Raw genomic sequence first — 25008 nt, forward strand, 5'->3', positions numbered from 1 at the left:
GCATGAGGTCACCACTGTCCCTGCATCACTCGGGCTCCCAATTCCCGGCTCCTCGGGGAGCGGCCAGCGCCCGCGCGGCCCTGCTCCCCTCAGAGCAGAAGAGTGGGGGCTGGACGCGGCCTCGGCTCGGCCGAGTCCTGCTCATAACGCAACCCCGGTTCCTCCCCAAACTGGGCAGCCGGGAGGGCAGAGGGCCGGGGCCGCCTCCGTGCCTCCGCGGGAGGCTGGCGAAGGCCGGGGAGGGCTGGGGCCGAGCTGCGGCGGGTCAGTACTCACGGTCGGTGCAGCGGCTCCTCGGCCACGGCCGGGCATAGCGGCGGCGGCGGCGGCGGCTGAGGCGGCGGCGGCTGAGGCGGCGGCTGCGCCTGCGGCGGCGGCTGCGGGGGCTGAGGCGGCTGAAGCGGCGGCGGCGGCTGCTGCTGCTGCTGGAAGGACTTAAGGGACTCGAAGGCCTTCATCAGCTTTTCCAGGGTCGCCATGGCGGCCTGCGGCCCCGCGGGGACAGCGCCCGGAGCCCTCGAGCTGGCTTGCGGCTCTGCTCAGCAGCGCGGCAATGAATCAGGCTCGGGGCCGACGGCAGGAACGGAACACAGGCGCCCGGCCATCTTGGGTCCGTCCCGGCAGCCACCTCGGCCAAACGCCCCGCGACGCTCCGCCGTTGGGCGGGGCGGGGCCAGGCCGGCGGGATTGACAGCCGGAGGCGGTGGCCTCCGCAAAAGGCCAGAAGCGGCGCCCGCCCGGCTCTACGCGTCCGCCGTCTCGCCTCCTGGAGCCGCCGAGGCCACAGACATCAGCGCGCTCCTCCCAGGAAAAAACGAGGTGGGCCGTGCGGACGTGAGGGGTCGCGACGGCGAGGCGGGGCGGGGCGAGAAGGGGCGGGGCGGGGCGGGGCGGAGGGGCGGGGCGGGGCGGAGGGGCGGGGCGGAGGTGCGGGGCGGGGCGGGGCGCGGCGGGGCGGGGCGGGGCGGGGCGCGGCGCGGCGCGGCGGGGCGCGGCGCGGCGCGGCGCGGCGGGGCGCGGCGCGGCGGCGCGCGGCGCGGCGGGGCGGGGCGCGGCGGGGCGCGGCGCGGCGGCGCGCGGCGCGGCGGGGCGGGGCGCGGCGGCGCGGGGCGCGGCGGCGCGCGGCGTGGCGGCAGTGAGCCTCCGGCTAGCTGGCGAACGATCCACTAGGAGAGGAGCCCCCGAGTGACGCCCGCGGGTGGAAGGGCGGGCCGGCCACGGGCTCGGAGCCTGAGACCCCGCGGGGGAGCCTGCCCACTCAGCGTCCCGGGCGGAGGGAGAGCTCACGGGACAGCCCTGCAGAGAAGGGAGCGGGGAGTGGTGCGCCTCAGGCGGAGCCAGGGCACTCTCAGGTGGAGCCCAGGTGGGGTCCCCGAGTCGAGCACATCCCTGGAGGGTCACTGCGCAGCCCGAGAAGAACCGAGGGGCTTGGGGCTGGCACGGCTGGTCAGAACCTGCCTGGTCTGCGCCTGCTGTCGCGAGAGGCCGTGGCTGGTATAGCGAGCAGCAGCTTTGGCCCCAGAGGTCCCTCACCCGCATGACCGCTTGACCCAAGGGTGTCCCCCCCCTTGACCGAGGCCGGCTGCGTGGGCGGGCCCGGGGCTCCAGAGCCTCAGCACCTGGAGGGGGGCCCTGAGCAAGCCGAGGGGCGGCACGTGGGTGGCCCCCAGGAGAAGTCCCCAGTTCTGGGCCACAAGCCACATCTCCACCTGATTCCAGAGCCTGTTTTCCCAAAGCAGCCAGGTGAGTGGAAACCCAGCACCGCCACAGGAAACCGTGTCCCCACGGGAACAGCAACGGCCCCCTTGCTATGGGGAGAGGGCCTATGGGGAGAGAAGATACTCCATAGATACCAACCCTTCCTAGAAGGCCTGAGTTAGACTCTTCAAAAGGATGTGTAATACTGGCAGAAAGTTTCTTACTCTGCTCTTAGAAATTTCTAGAATAAATAAGACATATTCTCACTCTTCTGTGATAAAACTCTCTCTAAATAGCCATACCCATTACCCCAAATCATCCCCTGGCAGAGCATGCAAATTAAACATTTTCTCTTCCTCCAACAGATATTTATAGGGACTTCATAAAAAGTTCTTTGCCGAGGATCTGAAGGAAAAATGTCCTCACCCTTCCCACCCAACCCTGAAGGATTTGCTAAATGAGCTATTTAGTTCAGTTAATCCAGAATCACAGCAAACCATGAGGCTAATTCATCCCAGACAAGATTGTCAAATGGAATATTCTGCCCACAGAGCCCTCTTCTCCTCCTACTCTGTCCTAATGGGACATCTAACATTTCAGTGACCAGGAGCTACACTCATGTACCCTACTCCAAGGAAAAATCACATGTTCAAAGTCACGTGGAGGTATAGACTATGAAAAGTTACCAAAGACTCTGTCCTTTAAGTCAAATCTTTCCTAATGACAGAAGAAGCTCTGAGTGTAGGTAAAGGTTCAAATAGATGTGATGTAATAGAATTCTAGCTTCATGACTTGTGTTTCTGTGGCTTTAAGCAAGTTTCTTGACTTCTCCTGGTTTCATGTTCTAGAAACTATTACTGTTAGATATATTAATTATTATATAAATCCTGATGATACTAGTGAAATATAATGACAATGAAAGCTAATAATTAAAATTTCTATAATTCCTATAGCATTTTGAAATTAGTCACTAGATAAAGGAAGGGAGAAGAGAAAAATGGAAAGAAAAATGTTTTTATATATTTTTGTATTTAAATGAACTTCTTACAGTATGATTTACATACAATAGACGGCACCATTTTAAACATACGGTAAATAACTTATGACAAATATACACACCCATGTAAATACCACCACGTGATAGGAGATTATTAATTTTGTTCTTCTAGTCAAAGGACCAGAGTATGGCTTTCTGTGTGTCTTCTCTTCATAATTATATTCTTTATTTTTCCTTCTGTTCTTTATTAGTTGGTATTATAATATGGTTCCTTATGAAGTAAGACAGACAATCCATTCCATGCCACTCTCTCTCTGGTGGTTTATATATGTTTATACAATTATTTATTTATTAGCTCAACAGGTACTTGACCATTTACACTATGCTAGGTGCTATTCTAGGCACTGGAGATGTAATGGTATTTTTAAGACACAAATTCCTACCATCATAAAAGTATATTGTAGTATATATACCAGAAAATAAAATGAATAAACTGTATGACAGGTTAGAGAATGATAAGTGCTAAGGAGGAAAATTAAGCAGAGATGGAGGATCAGGAGATACGGAAGGTTACTGGGTGGGTGTTGCAATTTTATGAAGCAGTCTGAAAAGTCATTATTGAGAAGATACATTTTAACAATAAATCAAAAGTATTGAGGGGATAAGCTATGAATATATCCAGATGAAGAATAATTGAGAGACAGAAAACAGGCAGGCTTGCAAAGATTCTTAGAAATGATCACAGCCATAAGATCAGTTCCCATCTTTAACCATAAAAAGGTGTTACAGAAGAGAATATAATCAAATCTTCCACACTTTGACTGTCAGAGACTGAAGGTCCATGAGTGCTGAGATTCCCAAAGAGACATGCTCATGCAAAACATCTCAAAGTGGCATCATATGAGTTCATCTGCCACAGTTTACAGTCCAGCTTTCAGATCTATAGGGAAATCAGTCAGTGCAGTCACTCAGTCCTGTCCGACTCTTTGTGACCCCATGGACTTCAGCACGCCAGGCTTCCCTGTCCATCAACCACTCCAAGAGCTTGCTCAAACTCGTGCCCATCGAGTCGGTGATGCCATCCAACCATCTCATCCTCTGTCATCCCCTTCTTCTCCTGCCTTCAATCTTTCCCAGCATCAGGGTCTTTTCCAATGAGTCAGTTCTTCAACTCAGGTGGCCAAAGGATTGGAGCCTCAGCTTCAGCATCAGTCCTTCCCAATGAATATTCAGGACTGATTTCCTTTAGGATGGACTGGTGGGATCTCCTTGCAGTCCAAGGGACTCTCAAGAGTCTTCGCCAACACCACAGTTCAAAAGCATCAATTCTTCCACTCTCAGCCTTCTTTATGGTCCAGCTCTCACATCCGTACAACTACTGGAAAAACCACAGCTTTGACTGGATGGACGTTTGTCAGCAAAGTAATGTCTCTGCTTTTTAATACACTGTCTAGGTTTTTCATAGCTTTTCTTCCAAGGAACAAACATCGTTTAACTTTGTGGCTGCAGTCACCATCTGCAGTGATTTTGGAGCCCAGGAAAATAAAGTCTGTCACTGTTTCCATTGTTTCCCCATCTATTTGCCAAAAAGTGACGGGACCAGATGCCATGATCTTAGTTTTCTGAATGTTGAGTTTTAAGCCAGCTTTGTCACTCTCCTCTTTCACTTTCATCAAGGGTCTTTAGTTCCTCTTCACTTTCTGCCATTAGGGTGGTGAGTGAAAGTCGCTCACTCGTGTCCGACTTTTTATGACCCCATGGACTATATAGTCCATGGAATTCTCCAGGCCAGAATACTGGAGTGGGTAGCCTTTCCCTTCTCCAGGGGATCTTCCCAACCCAGGGATGGAACCCAGGTCTCCCGCATTGCAGGCGGATTCTTAACCAGCTGAGACACCAGGGAAGCCCTTAGGGTGGTATCAATCTGCATATCTGAGGTTATTGTTATTTCTCCTGACAATCTTGATTCCAGTTTGTGATTCATCCAGCCCAGCATTTCGCATGATGTACTCTACATATAGGTTAAATAAGCAGAGTGACAATATACAGCCTTGACGTACTCCCTTCCCAATTTTAAACCAGTCCGTTGTTACATGTCCAGTTCTAACTGTTGCTTCTTGACCTGCACACAGATTTCTCAGGAGGCAGGTAAGGTGGTCTGGTATTCCTATCTCTTCAAGGATTTTCCACAGTTTGTTGTGATCCACACAATCAAAGGCTTTAGTGTAGCCAACGAAGCAGATTTGTTTTTGGAATTCCCTTGCTTTTTCTATGATCCAATGAATGTTGACAATTTGATCTCTGCTTCCTCTGCCTTTTCTAAATCCATCTTGTACACCTGGAAGTTCTCAGTTATGTACTGCTGAAGCCCAGCTTGAAGGATTTTGAGCATTGCTTTGCTGTCATGTGAAATGAGCGCAATTGTACGGTAGGTTGAACATTCTCTGGCATTGCCTTTCTTTGGGATTGGAATGAAAACCGACCTTTTCCAATCCTGTGGCCACTGCTGAGTTTTCCAAATTTGCTGGCATACTGAGTGCAGCACTTTAACAGCATCATCATTTAGGATTTGAAATAGCTCAGCTGGAATTCCATCACCTCCACTAGCTTTGTTTGTAGTAATGCCTCCCAAGGCCCACTTGACTTCACACTCCAGGATGTCTAACTTTAGGTGAATGACCACACCATTGTGGTTGTCATCTGTAAGGAGGGACCTATGAAAATCAAGGTCTCTACATCGTAGTAAGTGACAATGTTAGTCACTCAGTCGTATCTAACTCTCTGCGACCCCATGGACTGTGGTCAGCCAGGCTCCTCCGTCCATGGGAATTCTCCAGGCAAGAATACTCGAGTGGGTTCCCATTCCCTTCTCCAGGGGATCTTCCCAACTCAGGGATCGAACCTGGGTCTCCCACATTACAGGCAGATTCTTTACCGCCTGAGCTACCAGGGAAGCCCTGGTATAGCACAGAACAATCAAACTGATCATTGAAGAAAGAATTCTGAAAACAGGAATTGAAGCCCTCTCATCTAAATTCACATTTTTAGAATTAGGTTATTTTAAGATGAAGCATGAAAAATTTGATTCCGGGTTGAGGGTGTGCAAGAGAAGACCTGGACCCCCTCAGGGACTGAAGACACCACTCACCCTGCACTTGTCTTGCTGTTCATGCTCACGGGTCCTTTCATACACACACCCCGAGTCAGGGCCTACACGCCCCACACAGGAGGCACAACTGAGGTCCAGAGGCGGCCCGGTGCAGGAGCACGGCAGTAAAGGGCCAGGCAGAGAGCCAGGTCTTCTGGTTCCTCATCAGTGGCTCTTTAACTTTAGCCAAGTACTAGACTAATGTGAGAGTGTTCCTAGAAGATTAGAACTCCTTTGGAAAGATCCTCTTTTTTCAAAGAAGGAATACAACACCTAAGTCACTTTGGAATTATGTTTCAGACATAATTTTAAAATAAAAGTACTGGTTGAGGGGATTCTCTGGTAGCCCAGTGGTTAGCATTCGGCGTTTTCACAAACGGCAAGGGCCCGGGTTCAGTCCCTAGTCGGGGAACTAAGATTCCTCAGGCTGTGCGGTGTGGCCAAAAAAAAAGTCGTTTGGCTAGGGAAAGCAAGACCTAATAGTTCCCCGCTACCAGTCTATAGCATAGAAAAAAGCTATTAATGCCTTTCTTACTGGTGATTTAACTGAATACTATAGAAGAAAGTGCAGTTCAAACTCCAATCTGTTACGCTAAGTGAATAAAATCTGACACAAAGGCCCCATGTGAATGATTCCGTTCATAAGAAACATCCAGAACTGCCAGCTCCACAGAGACAGAAACAGATCAGGGGTTGCCAGGGGCTGGGGGGAGGCAGAGGGGACGGGGACGGACTGCTGCAGAGAGGGGCTTTCTTTGTGAGTGATGCAATGTCCCAGAAATTAGATAGGAGTGATGGTTGCAGAACCTTATGATCGTACTAAAAACCACTAAATTGTACACTTTGAAACGGTGGATCTTATGATATGTAAATCATAACCTTAATGTCTCTTAAAAATCTGGCTGCAGTCCCAGCAGCCCTCCCTCCTGAGGGGACTACCCCGCGGGCACCAGCCACCCCAGCTCCAGCTTTGAGTCCCATAACAGCCCCTCAGCTGACCTGATTACTTCCAATCTGCTTCCATTACTTCAATAGCCTCTTTCACTCCTACTCCCTTGTCCACCAGGGTGGCCTCTATTGTTCAAGTTTCTAATGAGGCAATTGCAGATTCATGTGCTACCATAAGAAATATACAAAATTCAGGGTACAGTTTCCCCAGTTTTCCCCAAGGGGAACATTTTACAAAACAATCACACCAGAACAGTGCTACAGAATAGTGACACTGATCTTCAGATTTCCAGGCTTACTCGTCTGTGTGCCTCTATGTGGCTCCACACAATTTCTCAGATGTATATGCTTTGTGTATCTGCCACCAGTCACGAGAGGGGACACTCCCATCACCATGGGGATCCCTCAGCTGCCCTTCAGAACCACACCCACTCCCTCACCCTCCACCCTGCCCCTAACCCTGGCAACCACTCATTTATTCTCCGCTCCTACAACTGTGTCATTTCAAAGATGTTATATAAGTAGAATCAGACAGTATGTAGGGCTTCCCTGGTGGCTCAGCTGGTAAAGACTCCACCTGCAGTGGGGGAGACCTGCGTTCGATCCCTGGGTTGGGAAGATCCCCTGGAGAAGGGAAAGGCTACCCACTCCAGTATTCTGGTCTGGAGAATTCCAGGGACTGTCTAGTCCATGGGGTCGCAAAGAGTCAGACACGACTGAGTGCCTTTCACTTCACTTCTCAAACAGTGTGTCACCTTTGGGGATTGGCTGTTTTCACTAGCACAATCTCCTTAACATTTGCCTTAGCTGTTGCGTGTGTTATCAGGAGCCTGAGCCTGTTCCTTTTTCTACTGCTCAGTAGTCTAATCAATCCCCTGTTGAAAGACACCTAAGTGGATTCTAGTTTGGAGCTACTATGATAAAGCTGCCACAAACACTTGTGCACAGATTTATGTAAACATACGTTTTCACTTCTCTGGGATAAACCCCCAGGAGTGCTACAGCCAGATCATAGAGTAGTCAAAAGTTCAGTTCTGTAAGAAACTGCCGTGAGCTGTTTTCCAGAGTAGCTCTCCCCTTCCGAAGTCCCACCAGCGACGATGAAGTGACCCAGTTTCTTTCGCACCAGCATCTGGCGCTGGCTGAGCGGCATAAATTGCATCACTTGTTTGACGACACAAGTGTGCATCTGGGCAGGGGAATATCCGAAGTCCTCAGACTGGGGTACGAGGCCGTCCGGGGCTGCCCCTCACCTCCCTTCCCGGTCTCCTCACGGCCCCGCCTTCAGACACCCACGCGGCCCGCTCCCTCCCTCCGCTTCAGAGGCACCTTCTCAGTGCACTTCACACCCTCAACCACGCCCCACAGCACCGCTCCCCCGAATTCGGTTTCGTTTTTCTCCAGAGGATTGATCACCAGCCCTTGTTCACCTGTAACCCAAGGGCCCAGAACAGGCCCTGGCACGTGAGAGGCACCTGGCTGAAAGGAGTCCTTCCGGGTCATCTCGTCCAGTCCCCACTGAAGTCCCCGCTCCCAGTGGCCGGGGCTCTTAATGCCACCACAGCTCCTTTGGCAGTGTTACAACCTACTTTACAGCCACACAAACGCCCCACAGCCTAGGACAGGGAGACGATACCGCCTCAGCTACAGCTGCACCGTGAGCGCCTTAAGTCTTCCCTCCCAAATGCAGATGGCATTATTGGATTAATTATATTTCATATTATACTATAACATCAGAAAGATACGGCCTGATCATCTACAGCGGAGCTTCTCAAGATTTATGTGCACGCAAATTGCTCACAAACCTTGTTAAAATGCAGACTCTTGACTCCGTAGGTCTAAGGTCGGGCAGAGATTCTGTACTTCTTATACGCTCCCAAGTGATACCAAACTGCTGGCCCTGAAACCACACTGAGCAGCAAGGATCCGCGGCAAGTCTTGTCTGTGGTTTACTGAGTGGCGGGCTCACTTGCTGGGACCAGAGGTAATGGGGTGGGGCCTCTGAATGTGGACAGCACTGGAAAGACCTCTGCCTTTACACCTCTGTGAGTCCTCTTTTACAAAGAAATTCTACAGCATTACATAGCCAACCAGTAAGAATTACATGCACTGCTATGAAATAACATCTTTGAGATATAGTGCTAAGTGAAAAAATATAGTGTGAGCAAAAAAAAAAAAAAAAAGACTTGCACGTGCACTCAAACGTCAGAGAAAACAAAAGAAACTTAATTGTTATTTTTAGAGAATAAGGCTAGGACAGCCAGGGAGGAAGTCTTGCTTGTCATCTTCTGTGCTAGCTGAAGATGCTGTTACAATGTATGTGCGTAATTTTTATAATTTTTTAAGCTAGTTAAGAAAAACTGCTTCCCCAAAGTGGTCTCAGCATATCTAATCCGGGGTGGGAGGCAAACCAGAGCCTGCCTGTCCTAGACAGTCTAAGAAGTGTTCTTACATTTTTAAATGGTTAACCAAAACACAAAATAAAACATCAAAGAATAGTATTTTGTGACATGGGAAAGTTACACACAAAATTCAAAGTTTCACATCACTAACAAAATCTTATTGGAACAGAGGCACACTTGTTCATCTAGCTGGAGCTTCCGGCTGCTCTAATCCACATGGCAGAGCTGAACGGCAGCTAGAGATGTGCTCACAAAGCCTGGAACACTGTCTGACCATGCGCATAAAGAGTGGGTCAGTGTTCAAGAACCAGAAGACTTCATGTGGATGAGACGCCAATACTCTCCGAGTTGATCCACAGATTCAATGCAATCCCCATCAGAGAATCCCGGCTGGCTTCCTCACTGAAACAGACCATCTGTTCTTATAGTTTAAATGGAAACGCAAGGGGCCCAGAGTAGCCAAAACTATCTTGAAAAGGAATCAAGTTGGAGGACTCACATTTCACTTGAAATTGTGATACAAAATTAACAGAAATCCAGATTGTATGGGGCAGAGGGGGGCAGGCGGGGGGCCCTTCCCTGGAGGTCCAGTGGTTAAAAATTCGCCTTGTAACGCAAAGGACACCAGTTCAATCCCTGGTTTGGGAAGATCCCACGTGCCTCGGAGCAACTAAGCCCGTGGACCACAACGACTAAAGCCCACACACCGCAAGGAAGAGTCGTCCCCACTCACTGCAACTGGAGGAAAGCCTGGGTGCAGCAACAAAGACTCCCCACAGCCAAAAATGAATCCATCTTAAAAACATTTTTAAAAAAAGACTGTGTGGAGGGGACTCCCCTGGTGGTCCAGTGGTTGGACTCCACTCTTGCACCATCGAGGGCCTGGGTTCTGTCCCTGGTCAGGGAACTGAGACCCCACAGCCAGGCAGTGCACGGAAAAAAAAGTGAAGAGACAACCCAAGAGAGGGAGTATCATTTCACAAATCACCTATCTGATAAGGGTCTAGCATCAAGAATATTATGAAGAACTGTTACACTCCAACAAAAAGACAATAACTCAACTTAAAAAATGGGAAAGAAGGAGGACAGGGACTTACAAGTTAAGTACAAAAAACAAAGCTGGGCACCCCCAGTCATTGTGGAACTTCCTCACATTCTTATCTGTTTAACTTACTGCAGAAGAGTTTCTGCTATTTGCAGTTGAACGTAACCCTAAACGATAATACCCACTACGGCTAAATTATACTCAGCAGAGAAGAACAAGTCCTGTTGGGTTTACCTTCAAAATTCAGCCATTTCCCACCTTGCCACTGCCAACAGCCTGACAGAATTCACCATCATCTCGCACCTGATCACTTCACTAACTTCCTAACTGGCTTCCTGCTGCTGCCCAGGCTGTCCGTCAACTCAGTTCTCAGCCAGTATTCATTTTAAAACAGAACTCAAATCCTTCCACTCCTCTGAGCAAACCCTCCAATGACTTCCCACCTCACTTAGAGTAAGTGCCACTGTCTTTAATCCACCTGGAAGGGATTACTGATGCGGCGAGGCACTCCTCTACCTCTGGGACCTCCGCTCCCACTGAGAGTCTCCTCTCCGGAATTCAACAGGCCACACCTACCACCTCGCTAGTCCTCTCTGCAAAGTCCGGACCTGCTCCCTGGGCCTGGTCTTTACTCGTCCCTGTTTGCTGTTATTCCTCCTCCATTTATCGCTATCTAACATACTGTGTATTTTACCTATGTACCCTGTTTACAGTCTATGTCCCTCACTAAAACGTAAGCTTCACGAGGGCAGAGCTTTATCTGTTCAAGGCCATAGCGCTGCACCTATTTAGGATACTGGCTGGCACTCGTTCGATGTTCGTTCAGCAAATACTTAAAGTCAGGGAAAAACTAGGAGGGGATACGAAGGAAAGTGAGAAAGTGCCAAAGGCCAATGCCAACTGCCTCATAATTGCAGTGAGGACCCTGCCAAGCTCTGGTACTCCCCTGCACGCCAGCCTTCTAGAGACTGTAGCCAGCACCACGCGGAAGCCCTGCATACCATACACTGAGCCCATAGTAGGCACTCAGGTCCTTAATCAGAGTCCACGCTCAGCTGGTGCCACTATAGTTCCATAGACAGCAAGAACCATAACAACAGAACAGTTACTTTCTCATTGCTTTTGGCCAATCTTGTGGGGAAGGGCTTTTTCAGCTGAAGTGTATGAACAGAAATGCTAAGATCCAAATTTGTAGGCAGGGAGTTTGTTACTCAAAATCAATGAGTATCTGCTTTCTCAACAGCAAAGTACATAAAAATATATTTATGCATTTTATAACTATAATTAAGCCAAATGCAATTGATTTCAGAGCATGCTAAAGAACCTTTCAAAGCTGCTATTCTGAAGTATTTTTGTTTTTAAAAAATTTAAAGTCTATCCATATATATACACAAGTTATACCAGGTAGGATACACAAGGAAGAAGTGTAACAGTGCCTGCCTCTGGGAACGGAGTTAGGTACTCAGGAGAAAGGAAGGGGAGAGAGACATTTTAATTACTTGTCTGCAATTTTGGCATTTGTATCATGTTAATGTATTGTATTGGAGAAGGCAATGGCAACCCACTCCAGTCCTCATGCCTGGAAAATCCCATGGACGGAGGAGCCTGGTGGGCTGCAGTCCATGGGGTCGCTAGGAGTCGGACACGACTGAGCGACTTCCCTTTCACTTTTCACTTTCATGCCTTGGAGAGGGAAATGGCAACCCACTCCAGTACTCTTGCCTGGAGAGTCCCAGGGACGGGGGAGCCTGGTGGGCGGCCGTCTCTGGGGTCGCACAGAGTCGGACACGACTGAAGCGACTTAGCAGTAGCAGCAGCAATGTATTGTTTATGCAAAGATGACAGACCAAGTGCTGGACAACAGACAGGGACGGCAGTAAGACGTTCCTTCCCACCCAGAGCCTGCCTGGTGCTTCCTGTTTGTACACAAGATCCAAGAGACGCTGAGATGCGTGAACTTCTCTGACTTCTACCTCCACGGAGAAGCACTATGCTAAGTCTGGAATGGGTCATGGTTACAAGTTATTTGCCGCGGAGAAATGTCAAGTTGTTAAAAAAAGATTCTTTTTTTCTCAAAGTATCCAAACAAGTTTTTCACCTTTTAGCAGAAAAAGCAATTTCCTGCTACATTTTAACAGATAAGCCAAAATGACTCCCCAAATACTCATTTCCTGATGAAACCTCAGGACACAGCAAGGAATCGTATCAGAAACAAAGATGAAAACATTCCTGAAAATGAATCCATCTTAACATTAAGGTGAACTTCTTAAAGGGGCTGCTTCCCAAAAACTGTCCTCATTAAATGCCGTCTTGTACAAATCCAGATGAGAAACAGAACGCCCGCACATGAAAGAAAGGCCTGAACTGTAGCAGAGCACGCCCTGACCTCTGCGGAACACCCAAGACTTCAAGGAAAAGTACTTGGGCTCTGTAAGAAGGTGACATCAAATGGTCTCTCTTCTTCTGTTTCGAAAAGTTCCCTAGCACAAGCAACCGAGACCCCCTACTTCCGAACAGTACCAGGATGTCTGCCACAGGAGACTGTCCGCAGACACCCATCCAGGTTCTGGCCAGCGTGACTGCGATGCCCGTGAAATGGACATCACTCGCCCCGACGATTAACCTCTCCCTCAGCAAGATGTGATTTATTTCCAACTGCAGACAAGTAATAAACTTCAGTCCACTCGTCCCACTATGGAAGGCCGTTTTATTGTTTCTTGTGTGTTAATAACAACCATCTAGGCTAAGTTCACACTTACGGGGCGACCACCGCTCATTTAAGGGGCCTGCAGACCGCCTTGAACTGAGACAAGCCGGTCTCTTTCCAACACTTCAGTCTTCTGCTGCGACCCCCGAACTAAACGAAAAGCCCTGAGGCTACGGGAAGACAGGCCCGACTGACTCCCAGCCTGTTTAAAGGGGGCCCCGCCAGAGGCTCCCCATTGGAACGCGCGCGCTCCCCCGCCCTCCAGCCCGACGTCCCCGGGCATGAGGTCACCACTGTCCCTGCATCACTCGGGCTCCCAATTCCCGGCTCCTCGGGGAGCGGCCAGCGCCCGCGCGGCCCTGCTCCCCTCAGAGCAGAAGAGTGGGGGCTGGACGCGGCCTCGGCTCGGCCGAGTCCTGCTCACAACGCAACCCCGGTTCCTCCCCAAACTGGGCAGCCGGGAGGGCAGAGGGCCGGGGCCGCCTCCGTGCCTCCGCGGGAAGCTGGCGAAGGCCGGGGAGGGCTGGGGCCGAGCTGCGGCGGGTCAGTACTCACGGTCGGTGCAGCGGCTCCTCGGCCACGGCCGGGCATAGCGGCGGCGGCGGCGGCGGCTGAGGCGGCGGCGGCTGAGGCGGCGGCTGCGCCTGCGGCGGCGGCTGCGGGGGCTGAGGCGGCTGAAGCGGCGGCGGCGGCGGCGGCTGCTGCTGGAAGGACTTAAGGGACTCGAAGGCCTTCATCAGCTTTTCCAGGGTCGCCATGGCGGCCTGCGGCCCCGCGGGGACAGCGCCCGGAGCCCTCGAGCTGGCTTGCGGCTCCGCTCAGCAGCGCGGCAATGAATCAGGCTCGGGGCCGACGGCAGGAACGGAACACAGGCGCGCGGCCATCTTGGGTCCGTCCCGGCAGCCACCTCGGCCATACGCCCCGCGACGCTCCGCCGTTGGGCGGGGCGGGGCCAGGCCGGCGGGATTGACAGCCGGAGGCGGCGGCCTCAGCAAAAGGCCAGACGCGGCGCCCGCCCGGCTCTACGCGTCCGCCGTCTCGCCTCCTGGAGCCGCCGAGGCCACAGACATCAGCGCGCTCCTCCCAGGAAAAAACGAGGTGGGCCGTGCGGACGTGGGGGGTCGAGACGGCGGGGCGGGGCGGGGCGGGGCCGGGCGGGGCGGGGCGGGGCCGGGCGGGGCGGGGCGGGGCGGGGCGCGTCGCAGAGGGGCGGGGCGCGTCGCGGCGGGGCGGCGGGGGCGGCGGGGCCGGCGGGGGCGGAGGGTCGTAGGGGCGGGGGCGGAGGGTCGTAGGGGCGGGGGGCCGGGGGGGCGGGGGCGCGCGGAGGGGCGCGGAGGGGCGGAGGGGCGCGGAGGGGCGCGGAGGGGGGCGGAGGGGGGCGGAGGGGGGCGGAGGGGCGCGGAGGGGGGCGGAGGGGGGCGGAGGGGCGCGGGGGCGGAGGGGCGCGGGGGCGGAGGGGCGGGGGCGCGGGGGCCGAGGGGCGGAGGGGCGCGGGGGCGGGGGCGCGGGGGCGGACTCAAACTCGTGCCCATCGAGTCGGTGATGCCATCCAACCATCTCATCCTCTGTCATCCCCTTCTTCTCCTGCCTTCAATCTTTCCCAGCATCAGGGTCTTTTCCAATGAGTCAGTTCTTCACATCAGGTGGCCAAAGTATTGGCGTTTCAACAGTAGCAAAATAGTCTTAATTATATTTATTCTCAGAGGTAGACTCAATGTCTGTTCCCTTGTGGACTGGCTCCTACTGTTGATACTCATTAGTTAACAGTACTCAAATAAAATGCAAATTTAGTGAGATGCATGAAAAATATGAGCTTCCCAGGTGACACAGAATCTACCTGCCATTACAGGAGATGCAAGAAATGCAAGTTTCATCACTGGGTCAGGAACACCTCCTGGATAAGGAAATGGCAACTCACTCCAGTATTCTTCCCTGGAGAATCACATGGACAGAAGAGCCTGGCAGGGTGCAGTCCACGGGGTCTCAAAACAGTCCGACAGGACTGAGCGACTGAGCGCACACACCCACATCATGGCATTAGTTCTATTTTATTTGTCAATTATTGCCTTTTTCATATGTATGACCTCATCCTTGAGATGTTAATTTTTATAATTTAACTAACAGCTTTATAAAATGGTCATCCATTCAGAAGTAACCAAAGATTAGGGAAGTGTCCATGAACTTAAAATAAAAAAAAAAAAGATATGTATAAAAAAACTAAGAAATATGAAAATAATAATCAACATGATGAACAAAACATATTAATGTATATAGAGAGAAATTATCTATCAATGCAGTGAATATCTTTGTTATAACTAGAATTATCTGATTTGAATAGGAAGTAAGGCATTATTTCCCTGTACATAGGCAAAGGAAAAGCTAATTTTTAAGAGTATTATAGAGGGGAAACAAGCACCAAATAGAGGCTTAACTAGTTGATATTTATGCTCCTTGGGGATCATAGGTTTCTGGGTGTGATATTATGCTATTGACTCTTGAGCCAGAAAGTATATGATACAGATCCAGTAGTTCCAGAGCTGGTTTACCAACAAAATGGATGATAGAAATCAGGGACAAACTATTAAACATGGGTAAGAAAAAAAAACAAAAACAATAATGTACAAAACCAGAAGATAAACCTATAGAAAGAACAGGATGTGGCTCACAACCAGAAACATCAAAGCAGACAGCAGACACGAGGAATGGGCTTGTGTCCCCACAAAGATGATGGAACTTCAGGTTCTCTTTCTGAGGCGTTGGTTAAAACAATACAGATTTTGCTGGGTGCTCATTCTGCCTGTTCCCCTAAATGCCCCACTGGAACACATCTATACTGTCCATAATAGAATGAGAACATTTTCTCTTTTCCATCAATCCAATTATACTTAAACTCGGGCAGAATTAGCATTTGGCATCTTCCACTCTTTGCCGTCTCAAGTTAGACTTTGTTGCACCATAAATTTCTCATGGCCTGTTTGGCTTCTGCATTCCTCAGAGTGTAAATCAGAGGGTTGAGCAAGGTTGTTACAATACTGTAAAACAGAGCCACCGTCTTGTCCACTGGAAATACAGTTAGAGGGCGAGCATATATGTATATACACGGTACAAAGAATAAGCCAATAACGATAATGTGGGAGGTGCATGTGGAAAGGGCCTTCCTTCTTCCTTCTGTGCTACAGTTACTCAGACAACCTAAGATGAAAACATATGAGATCAGCAGCAACAGGAAACTCACCATGCATATGGTCCCACTGTTAAACACTGTGAGTAGGTTGATGACATAAGTATCCACACAGGCAAGTTTCAACAACGGTTACATATCACAGAAATAGTGATCAATAACATTGGGGCCACGGAAGGGTAATTCCAAAGTCAAGAGAATCTGTGCTGAAGAATGGATACAGGCCCCTAACCAGGCCAGTTTTACCAGTGTGCCACAGACACATTGGCTCGTGATGGATGTGTACCGCAGGGGCTTGCAAATGGCCACATAGCAATCGAAAGACATGAGGACAAGTACCAAGATCTCCATGCACCCAAAGAAGTGAAATGCAAAGATCTGGGTCATGCACTAGTTGAAGGAGATGGCTTTCTTCTCAGATACAGAATCTATAATCAACCTAGGGGCAATGGTTGTTGAAAAACAGGCATCAGCAAAGGATAAGTAGAAAAGGAAGAAGTACATGGGGCTCTGAAGTGTCTGGCTATATCGTATGGTCATCACAATTAGGAAGTTTGCCAACAGAGTTCCAAAGTATAGAAATAGGAAGATAACAGATACTACTTTCTCCTTTAGTAGATTCTGTGTTGAATGAACACATTCATTCTGAGTAGAATGAATTCGTTCACACTGCTGTTCACCTCTATGGTTATGATAAATATAGAACAGACACAGCTGAAAAGTGGTTCATCTTCTAAAGAAAAGTTGGAGAAATGGTGGCTTGGCAATTGTGGTGCATTTGGATGCAGAATTGCAAGTTTTAGAGTTCTAATTTCGTCAAACATATAACTTAGTGTTTCTCAAAGTTTTCATACACTATACTCACTCAGGAATTTTTTTTTTTTAATGTTGGCATGCTTTAAACATTGGCATTGATTCAAGGTCTTCTTGTTGCTGCTGCTGCTGCCAAGTCGCTTCAGTTGTGTCCGCTTCTGTGCGACCCCATAGACAGCAGCTGGGTTGCCAAATTTTATGTGTGTGTGTGTGGGGGGAAAGCGCTCAAGTGATTGTGCACTCTGCCATGGTCTGAAAACTAGTGAATTTGCTTTATGATCTTGGTCAGATCATTTTAATGCCTTGACACTCTTTCTTTATATGACAGAGAATCTGACAGATACATTATTAAGGATATGCATATGCATATGATACATATATGTTCATATGATGTGTATGCACATCAATTACTGACAATAATATCCTTATATAATTTAAAAATAATATATTTGGAGATTATCTCCTGAGTGAATACATTTCTTGATTTGAACAACAGTTTGTAGCCATTATTCCTGGTCTCTTCAGTATCTTTGTTGGGTTATACTTAAGAAAAAAGCTTATTTTTCCGTCTTTAGATTCATTGCAGCTATAACTTTACCTTCATTGCCAGTTAGGGCACATGAGATATTTGAGCCAATCAATGAGGCTAGCAGTATTTTGGAAAATTGCTATATATTTGATATAAACCATTACATATGTCAGATGCATGCTAGTAAATTTCACATTCTGTGGACTCAGCCTATTATTTCACTTTCTATGTTTCTGTAACCTGTGTACTATCTTCCTTCATATCTGATTCTCCTACCACTATCATCTAGAAGATTGCATTCTTTCAATTTGTATCTCTTTAAAATGTAAGTTTAAAAATGTATTTCAGAAACTCAACATAAAATGCATCTCCTTGCTCTCCTTTACTTTTTCCTTATATACTATACCTATATAATTTCAATCATCGTATTATATTTTCTGAATTTCCTTTTTTAATTTAAAAGCCTTTTCTATGTTAGCTACACTGTATTTGTAGTGTAATTATCTACTTAGCAATTAAAAATAAACATGATGTTAGTCACTCAGTCATGTTTGACTCTTTGTGACACCATGGACTCCACCAGGCTCCTCTGTCCATAGTATTCTCCAGGCAAGAATACTGGAGTGTGTTGCCATTCCTTCCTCCAGGGGATCTTCCCAACCCAGGGATCAAATCCAGGTCTACTTCATTGCAGACAGACTCTACCAACTGAGCCACCAGGGGAGCCCAAAATTAACCTATCAAAATCTGAAAATACAAATTCCACCATTTATTTTTTGTTTTTCCAAATTTTCATCTTAATTAAAATATTTTTAATAAACGCTTCTCATATAGCTTGTGCTTATTTTAATAGTTTAATCAAATATATGCCCAGGGAATTGTTAATATAAATATCACTATTTTAAGTCACATGGACTGTAGCCCACCAGGCACCTCTGTCCATGGGATTTTCTAGGCAAGAATACTGGAATGATTGGCCATTTCCTTCTCCGGGGGATCTTTCTGACCCAGGAATCGAGCCCACATCTCCTGCATTACAAGCATGTTCTACCACTGAGCCACCAGGGAAGCCCATAATTATTGACATTATTCTCAAATAATCTTTCAGTTTGGTTGCTTCAATATTTATTAGAAAATTAATTATGGTATGGGTGTATCTGCATAATAAAATTTCCAAAGCTTGCAATGTATTACAGGGTAAGAAAAGCGCCCTTCAGAAATTCATACTTAACCAGTCCAAGGGTGGTGTTAGTCACTCAGTCCTGCCAGACTCTTTGTGACCCCATGAACCCAACCGGGCTCCTCTGTCCATGGGATTCTCCAGGCAAATGGGCTGTCATTCCCTTTGCCAGGGTATCTTTAAGACCCAGGGATCAAACCCATGTCTCCTGCACTGCAGGCAGATTCTTTACAATCTTAGACACCAGGGGAGCCCATAAACCAGAAGTAAAAGTTAGTTCCTTACACATTCTGCTGGGTTTTCAGATATATATCTATATACCTACATCTACCTATATATAGATATATATGTATGTATATACTCACACATATATGTGAAATATTTTTATGCACAAATTAGGTCATTTCCCATTGTTTCTAAAACTATAACAATATGGCACAAATTGCAAATAAAAAATTAACTTCAGGCATTATTATACTTGTTTAGTTAACAGAATTAAAATTATGAATATATATTTTGATTAGTAATAGAGTATAACATTTTTGTATATTTTAATTTATTATATTTCATTTGTTTTGAATTTTGTATGTTATATTTGTTTAATTTTTGATATCTTTAAATTTTGAGCTCTTTTTTTTTCAACATTATACAATAAACTCTATCAATTTTACACTCCTGTTTCCGTTTTAGTCAATCATGTTTTTAAAATTTAATGTCAAATGAAACACATTTTAACATGAATTTTGACGTACACTTCCTCTTTCTGATTAATCATCAATTCTTTAGTGATTCAATAACACCATCAACTCAGTCATCAAATGTGTACTGAGAACCTACTCATATCTGGAGTCAACTTATAGAGCATGAAAAGATGTCCTCAACCTCCTCACAACCACGTTGGAGGGATAACATTTCTCTATGTAAGATTCTTAATCATTGAAAAACTACACACAACTCTGTGATAATGCTAAGTAAATTTTAACTCCATATCAGAAAGATCCTAGAAAATAAGCTGATTGGTCGTTAAAGGTTTAAACATGGGAAATAAGTGAAATTATGGCTTTAATTGAGTTAAACTGCAATTTCCAACAAAGTTCTCTGAAAATTAAATATTCAAAAAGTTTGTAAAGGGTTTCCCTAAGTAAGATAAATATATCAATATCAGTAAATCAAGCTATTTAACTCTAGTAAAGTTACGCATCTAAATACAATTAGATTTTCCTTGCAGTTGAGCTAAAATAATATTAGTTCACTCTGAGAAATTAGAAATATCACAATAATTACAAACTCTGATTGGAAGTTGCAATTTTCTCTGCTGATTATTAAAAAAAAAGGAAATCAATTATTATTTAATTTTAATACATTAGGTTTCCAGTAGGGGATAAAAACAAAAGAAGGGGAGCCCTTTGCTGTGAGAAGAGGAGGAGTTAAGATTGAAGAGTGATTAAATATTTTTAAAAAGGGAACATGCATTGCTTCAGGAAAAAAATAAATGCTCCCATCATTAAAAACTACACTCTCATTAAATTTCAAACATTTTAAGAGACAAATTTTGGGTAGGTAACAGACAACCATGACATCCAGTTCAACTAATTCTATTTTATTTTAAGTAAGCAAAGAGAAGGTTTAGGGACATAAAAACAGGAAAGCATCATTGACAGGATGTATGCATTAGTTTAAATCAATACTACCTAAGAATTTTATTATTGAATTCAGCCATTATCTCCAAACTTTTCTGGACCACCCTGCCTCTTTGATTTGGGAGGGCATCATGGTGGTAGAAGGTCTTTTTCCTTCCTTGAGCCTTACATTTTACTTTTACCTACTGAATTGTTAACTGATTCAAATATATTTGGTGCCAAAATTTTTCCATTCTTCCTAAGTTAAATAATCACCTGCCTCTATCTCCTATGTTCCATATATATAACGTATGTATGTATGTATGATTGAATAAGGCAATTCAATATTAAATATTATTATTTTTCCATAATCTTATCATTCAAACAATTTTTGCTTGTGCAATTTCATGTGACATACACATTTTTTTGCAAGGTAACTGGACTGACCATGTGATTCATCCATTTCTAGTTACAAAGCATGACCTGTGATACAGAGTGTTTTAATTAAGACACTGAGGCTAGAACTAGAAAGGGATGTTACTATGTAGCCTCTCTCTCAGCATTCACCCTACATCTCATATAAAATACCAAATTCTAATCATCACATGGATTGCATCTTAGAAAAGAGAAATCATGAGTCATGAGAGAAGGATAGCAATTGATCTCTTAAATTTCTGTCCTGACTCCAAAATCAAGTGCATTAAACTGCATGCTGAGGCTAATATTAAAGTAAAAAATAAATAAATAAAGATCTAACTGGATAATAGTGAAGAGGAGGAAAGAAGCAGACTAGTGTAGTCAGAACAGGAGAGAGGAGTGATCAGGTACCAGGGGAAGAATAGTCGGAGATGGGATATAGAAAGAGATAGAGTGGGAAGGAGAGCAAACATCTTAGAGAAAGTAGTTTTATCTAAGATTTCATCCCACAGTTCAGCTTCTTTCTTCCTGAACAACCACGCCATCACTTACCCCCATTAAAGAGAGATTGTTGTTGTGTGTTAAAACAAGGATTGTCAAGGATCTTGAAAACCCAGGTGTGTAGAAAGTGGAGCCCGATTTAATACTCTGTCCCAGAAGCATCAGCACTGACCATAGACTTTGGACCAGGAGCTCCCCAAGACAGAAACTTAGATCAGTGTTTAGGGCTCAGATGGTAAAGAATCCGCCTGCAATACAGGAGACCTGGGTGCAATCCCTGGATTGGGAAGATATCTTGGAAGAGTGCAACCCTCTCCAGTATTGTTGCCTGGAGAATCTCATGGACAGAGGAGCCTGGCAGGCTACAGTCCATGGGGTCACAAAGAGTCAGACATGACTGAGAGACTAAGCACAGCACAGAAGAAAATATTTCAGACAGATTGAGAAAATTGCCTCTTTTCTTACAACCAAACAGATGACTTCCAACAGAGTGTATTTTTCATATCTTCAACTTTCATTTACTTAGAAGGTGAATTGTGTGAAGCTTGAATAAAACACACAAATGATACTTCAATGAGATTTATCATTGCCTTCTATCACAAGTGATGATGGGATATAAAGAGTTTATGGAGAAGGGAACTCTTCATGTAGCTATAATTCAGACAGCTCCTTCCTGGAAACACTGGGTCAGACAGAACAGCAACGTCTGTATTGGAGCAGAGAGAATGCTCTGAAAATGGAGTGAATTTCTTAATTCGGCTCTTGGAAACTTAATTGGAGTAAATTTTCTTACAGTCTGAGAAATAAATGCCTCTGCAGCCAGCTTCCTTCCCACTGTATCTCTCTCTTTTTTTTTTTTTTTGAAAAATCATGAGGCTAACTGTTTTATTTTTACTGTACTTGATATTTATAGAAATTCACACAAAAGTTTGCAAATGCTTAAGGTAGGCTTTAAGCCTCAGGAGCTCCAAGGAAACTATTTCTTCGAAACCAGTCCCAAGTGATATGCAACAAGCTACCTAGCTCAAACAGTCCAAGGGCAAAATCAAGCCTTGGGGACAATTGGTTAAACTTCAACTCATATGACTTGATATGAGGCAATTCTATTCTCTTCCCCATAAACTTTCCTTAAGTCCATCTCTTCTAGAGGCCTGGAAGTCTTTGAAGGCAGTTGAAAGCCCATAGATGAAATATGTGTGGTTAGCTACTCTTATTTGTGTTATATCAAAGTGTGAACTGGTTTCCCTGGTGGCTCAGATGGTAAAGCACCTGCCTGAAATGTGGGAGAGCAGGGTTCGATCCCTGGGTCTGGAAGATCCTCTGGAGAAGGAAATGGCAAGCCACTGCAGTACCCTTGCCTGGAAAATCCCATGGACAGAGGAGCCAGGTAGGCTACAGTCCATGAGGTCACAAAAGAGTGGACATGACCGAGAGACATCACTTTCACTTTCAAACTGTGAATTATATTTATCATCACTATCAAAGAGCTAAAGTCAGCAATAATTACAGTTCTTTGACAAATCTGAAATATTAATATGTGAATGTTTTTCTTTCTATTGTTTATTTATTTATGTTTTAAATAGAGTTGATTTACAATGTTTTGTAATTTTCAGTTGTACAGCAGATACATTCAATTCAGTTCAGATGATCAGTCGTGTCTGACTCTTTGCGGCCCCACGAACCACAGCACGCCAGGCCTCCCTGTCCACCACCAACTTATGAGTTCCCCCAAACACATGTCCATTGAGTCGGTGATGCCATCCAACCATCTCATCCTCTATCGTCCCATTCTTCTCTTGCCCTCAATCCTTCCCAACATCAAGGTCTTTTCAAATGAGTCAGCTCTTCACATCAGGTGACCAAAGTATTGGAGTTTCAGCTTCAACATCGGCCTACCAGTGAACACCCAGGACCGATCTCCTTTAGGATGGACTGGTTAGATCTCCTTGCAGTCCAAGGGACTCTCGAAAGTCTTCTCCAACATCACACTTCAAAAGCATCATCTATCTCTTTGGCGCTCAGCTTTCTTTAGAGTCCAACTCTCACATCCATACATGACTACTGGAAAAACCATAGCCTTGACTAGACAGACCTTTGCAGACAAAGTAATGTCTCTGCTTTTTGATATGCTGTCTGGTTTGGTCATATTCTGGTTTGGTCATATTGGTCATTGGTGATATTCGTTTGGTCATAACTTTCCTTCCAGAGAGTAAGCGTCTTTTAATTTCATGGCTGCAATCACCTTCTGCAGTGATTTTGGAGCCCAGAAAAATAAGTCTGACACTGTTTCCACTGTTTCCCCATCTATTTCCCATGAAGTGATGGGATCGGATGCCATGATCTTAGTTTTCTGAATGTTGAGCTTTAAGCCAACTTTTTCACTCTCCTCTCTCACTTTCATCAAGAGGCTCTTTAGTTCTTCATTTTCTGCCATAAGGATGGTGTCATCTGTATACCTGAGGTTATTGATATTTCTCCTGGCAATCTTGATTCCAGCTTGTGCTTCCTGCAGCCCAGCATTTCTCATGATGTACTCTGAATATAAGTTAAATAAGCAGAGTGACAGTATACAGCCTTGACGTCCTCCTTTTCCTGTTTGGAACCAGTCTGTTGTTCCATGTCCTGTTCTAACTGTTGCTTCCTGACTTGCATACAGGTTTCTCAAGAGGCAGGTCAGGTGGTCTGGTGTTCCCATCTCTTTCAGGATTTTCCACAGTTTATTGTGATCCACACAATCAAAGGCTTTGGCATAGTCAATAAAGCAGAAGCAGATATTCTTTTGGAACTCTCTTGCTTTTTCAATGATCCATCGGATGTTGGCAATTTGATCTCTGGTTCATCCGCCTTTTCTGAAACCAGCTTGAACATCTGGAAGTTCATGGTTCACGTATTGCTGAAGCCTGGCTTGGAGAATTTTAAGCATTATTTACTAGCGTGTGAGATGAGTGCAATTATGCGGTAGTTTGAACATTTTTGGCATTGCCTTTCTTGGAATTGAAATGAAAACTGACCTTTTCCAGTCCTGTGGCCACTGCTGAGTTTTGCAAATTTGCTGGCATTTTTTTTCACATTTTATTATTATATATATATATATATTTTTTTAATATTTTTTAACTTTACAATATTGTATTTGTTTTGCTATACATTGTCATGAATCCACCATGGGTGTACATGTTTTTCCCTTCCAGAACCCACCTCCCACATCCCTCCCCATCCCATCCCTCCGGGTCGTCCTCAAAAAACTGGAAATAGAACTGCCATATGACCCAACAATCCCACTGCTGGGCATACACACTGAGGAAACTAGAATTGAAAGAGACACGTGTACCCCAGTGTTCATTGCAGCACTGTTTATAATAGCCGGGACATGGAAGCAGCCTAGATGCCCATCAGCAGATGAATGGATAAGGAAGCTGTGGTACATATACACAATGGAATATTATTCAGCCATTAAAAAGAATACATTTGAATCAGTTCTAATGAGATGGATGAAACTGGAGCCTATTATACAGAGTGAAGTAAGCCAGAAAGAAAAACACCAATACAGTATACTAACACATATATGTGGTATTTAGTTAACTGGTAAAGATAACCCTGTATGCGAGACATCAAAAGAGACACAGACAAATAGAACAGTATTATGGACTCTATGGGAGAGAGTGAGGGCGGGGTGATATGGGAGAATGGCATTGAAGTATGTAAATTAGCATATGGGAAATGAATCTCCAGTCCAGGTTCAATGCATGATACCGGGCTCTCGGGGCTGGTTCTGGCATATTGAGTGCAGCACTTTCACAGCATCATCTTTCAGGATTTGAAACAG

The 25008-nt window shown here is 46.1% G+C and overlaps 3 protein-coding genes and 1 pseudogene across 15 annotated transcripts in view; 2 read left to right on the forward strand and 2 right to left on the reverse strand.

The window, feature by feature from the left end:
- The window catches only part of LOC145506034 (kazrin-A-like), a 38817-nt gene extending 24979 nt beyond the window's left edge, over nt 1-13838 (reverse strand). For 3 of the 4 annotated variants that reach the window (XM_081489659.1, XM_081489688.1, XM_081489680.1), the window contains exon 1: nt 277-622. In XM_081489659.1, the coding sequence (XP_081345785.1) occupies nt 277-312 (36 nt within the window). In that variant the 5' untranslated portion in view covers nt 313-622. Of the gene's footprint in view, nt 1-276; nt 623-13500 lie in introns of those variants that run through there. The other variant, XM_081489670.1, reaches the window with a different exon arrangement.
- LOC145506642 (uncharacterized) overlaps nt 23-25008 on the forward strand; it is a 150076-nt gene continuing 125090 nt past the window's right edge. For 3 of the 6 annotated variants that reach the window (XR_014054122.1, XR_014054111.1, XR_014054117.1), the window contains exon 1: nt 655-819. Coding sequence is in view for 1 of the 6 variants with exons in the window: in XM_081491720.1 (XP_081347846.1) it covers nt 478-819; nt 1720-1866 (489 nt within the window). In the remaining 5 variants the exon portion in view is untranslated. Of the gene's footprint in view, nt 820-1719; nt 1965-2063; nt 4255-12137; nt 12934-25008 lie in introns of those variants that run through there. The other 3 variants (XM_081491720.1, XR_014054116.1, XR_014054108.1) reach the window with 3 other exon arrangements.
- The window catches only part of LOC145506669 (uncharacterized), an 82350-nt gene continuing 70657 nt past the window's right edge, over nt 13316-25008 (forward strand). For 3 of the 5 annotated variants that reach the window (XM_081491918.1, XM_081491926.1, XM_081491910.1), the window contains exon 1: nt 13316-14043. In XM_081491918.1, the coding sequence (XP_081348044.1) occupies nt 13702-14043 (342 nt within the window). In that variant the 5' untranslated portion in view covers nt 13316-13701. The remainder of the gene's footprint in view (nt 14044-25008) is intronic. The other 2 variants (XR_014054165.1, XR_014054161.1) reach the window with 1 other exon arrangement.
- Nucleotides 15835-20730, reverse strand: LOC145538942 (olfactory receptor 4C11-like; annotated as a pseudogene).

This window comes from Giraffa tippelskirchi, chromosome 1 (assembly GCF_054371585.1).
Source record: "Giraffa tippelskirchi isolate mGirTip1 chromosome 1, T2T-mGirTip1v1.2.pri, whole genome shotgun sequence".
Classification (NCBI taxonomy): domain Eukaryota; kingdom Metazoa; phylum Chordata; class Mammalia; order Artiodactyla; family Giraffidae; genus Giraffa; species Giraffa tippelskirchi.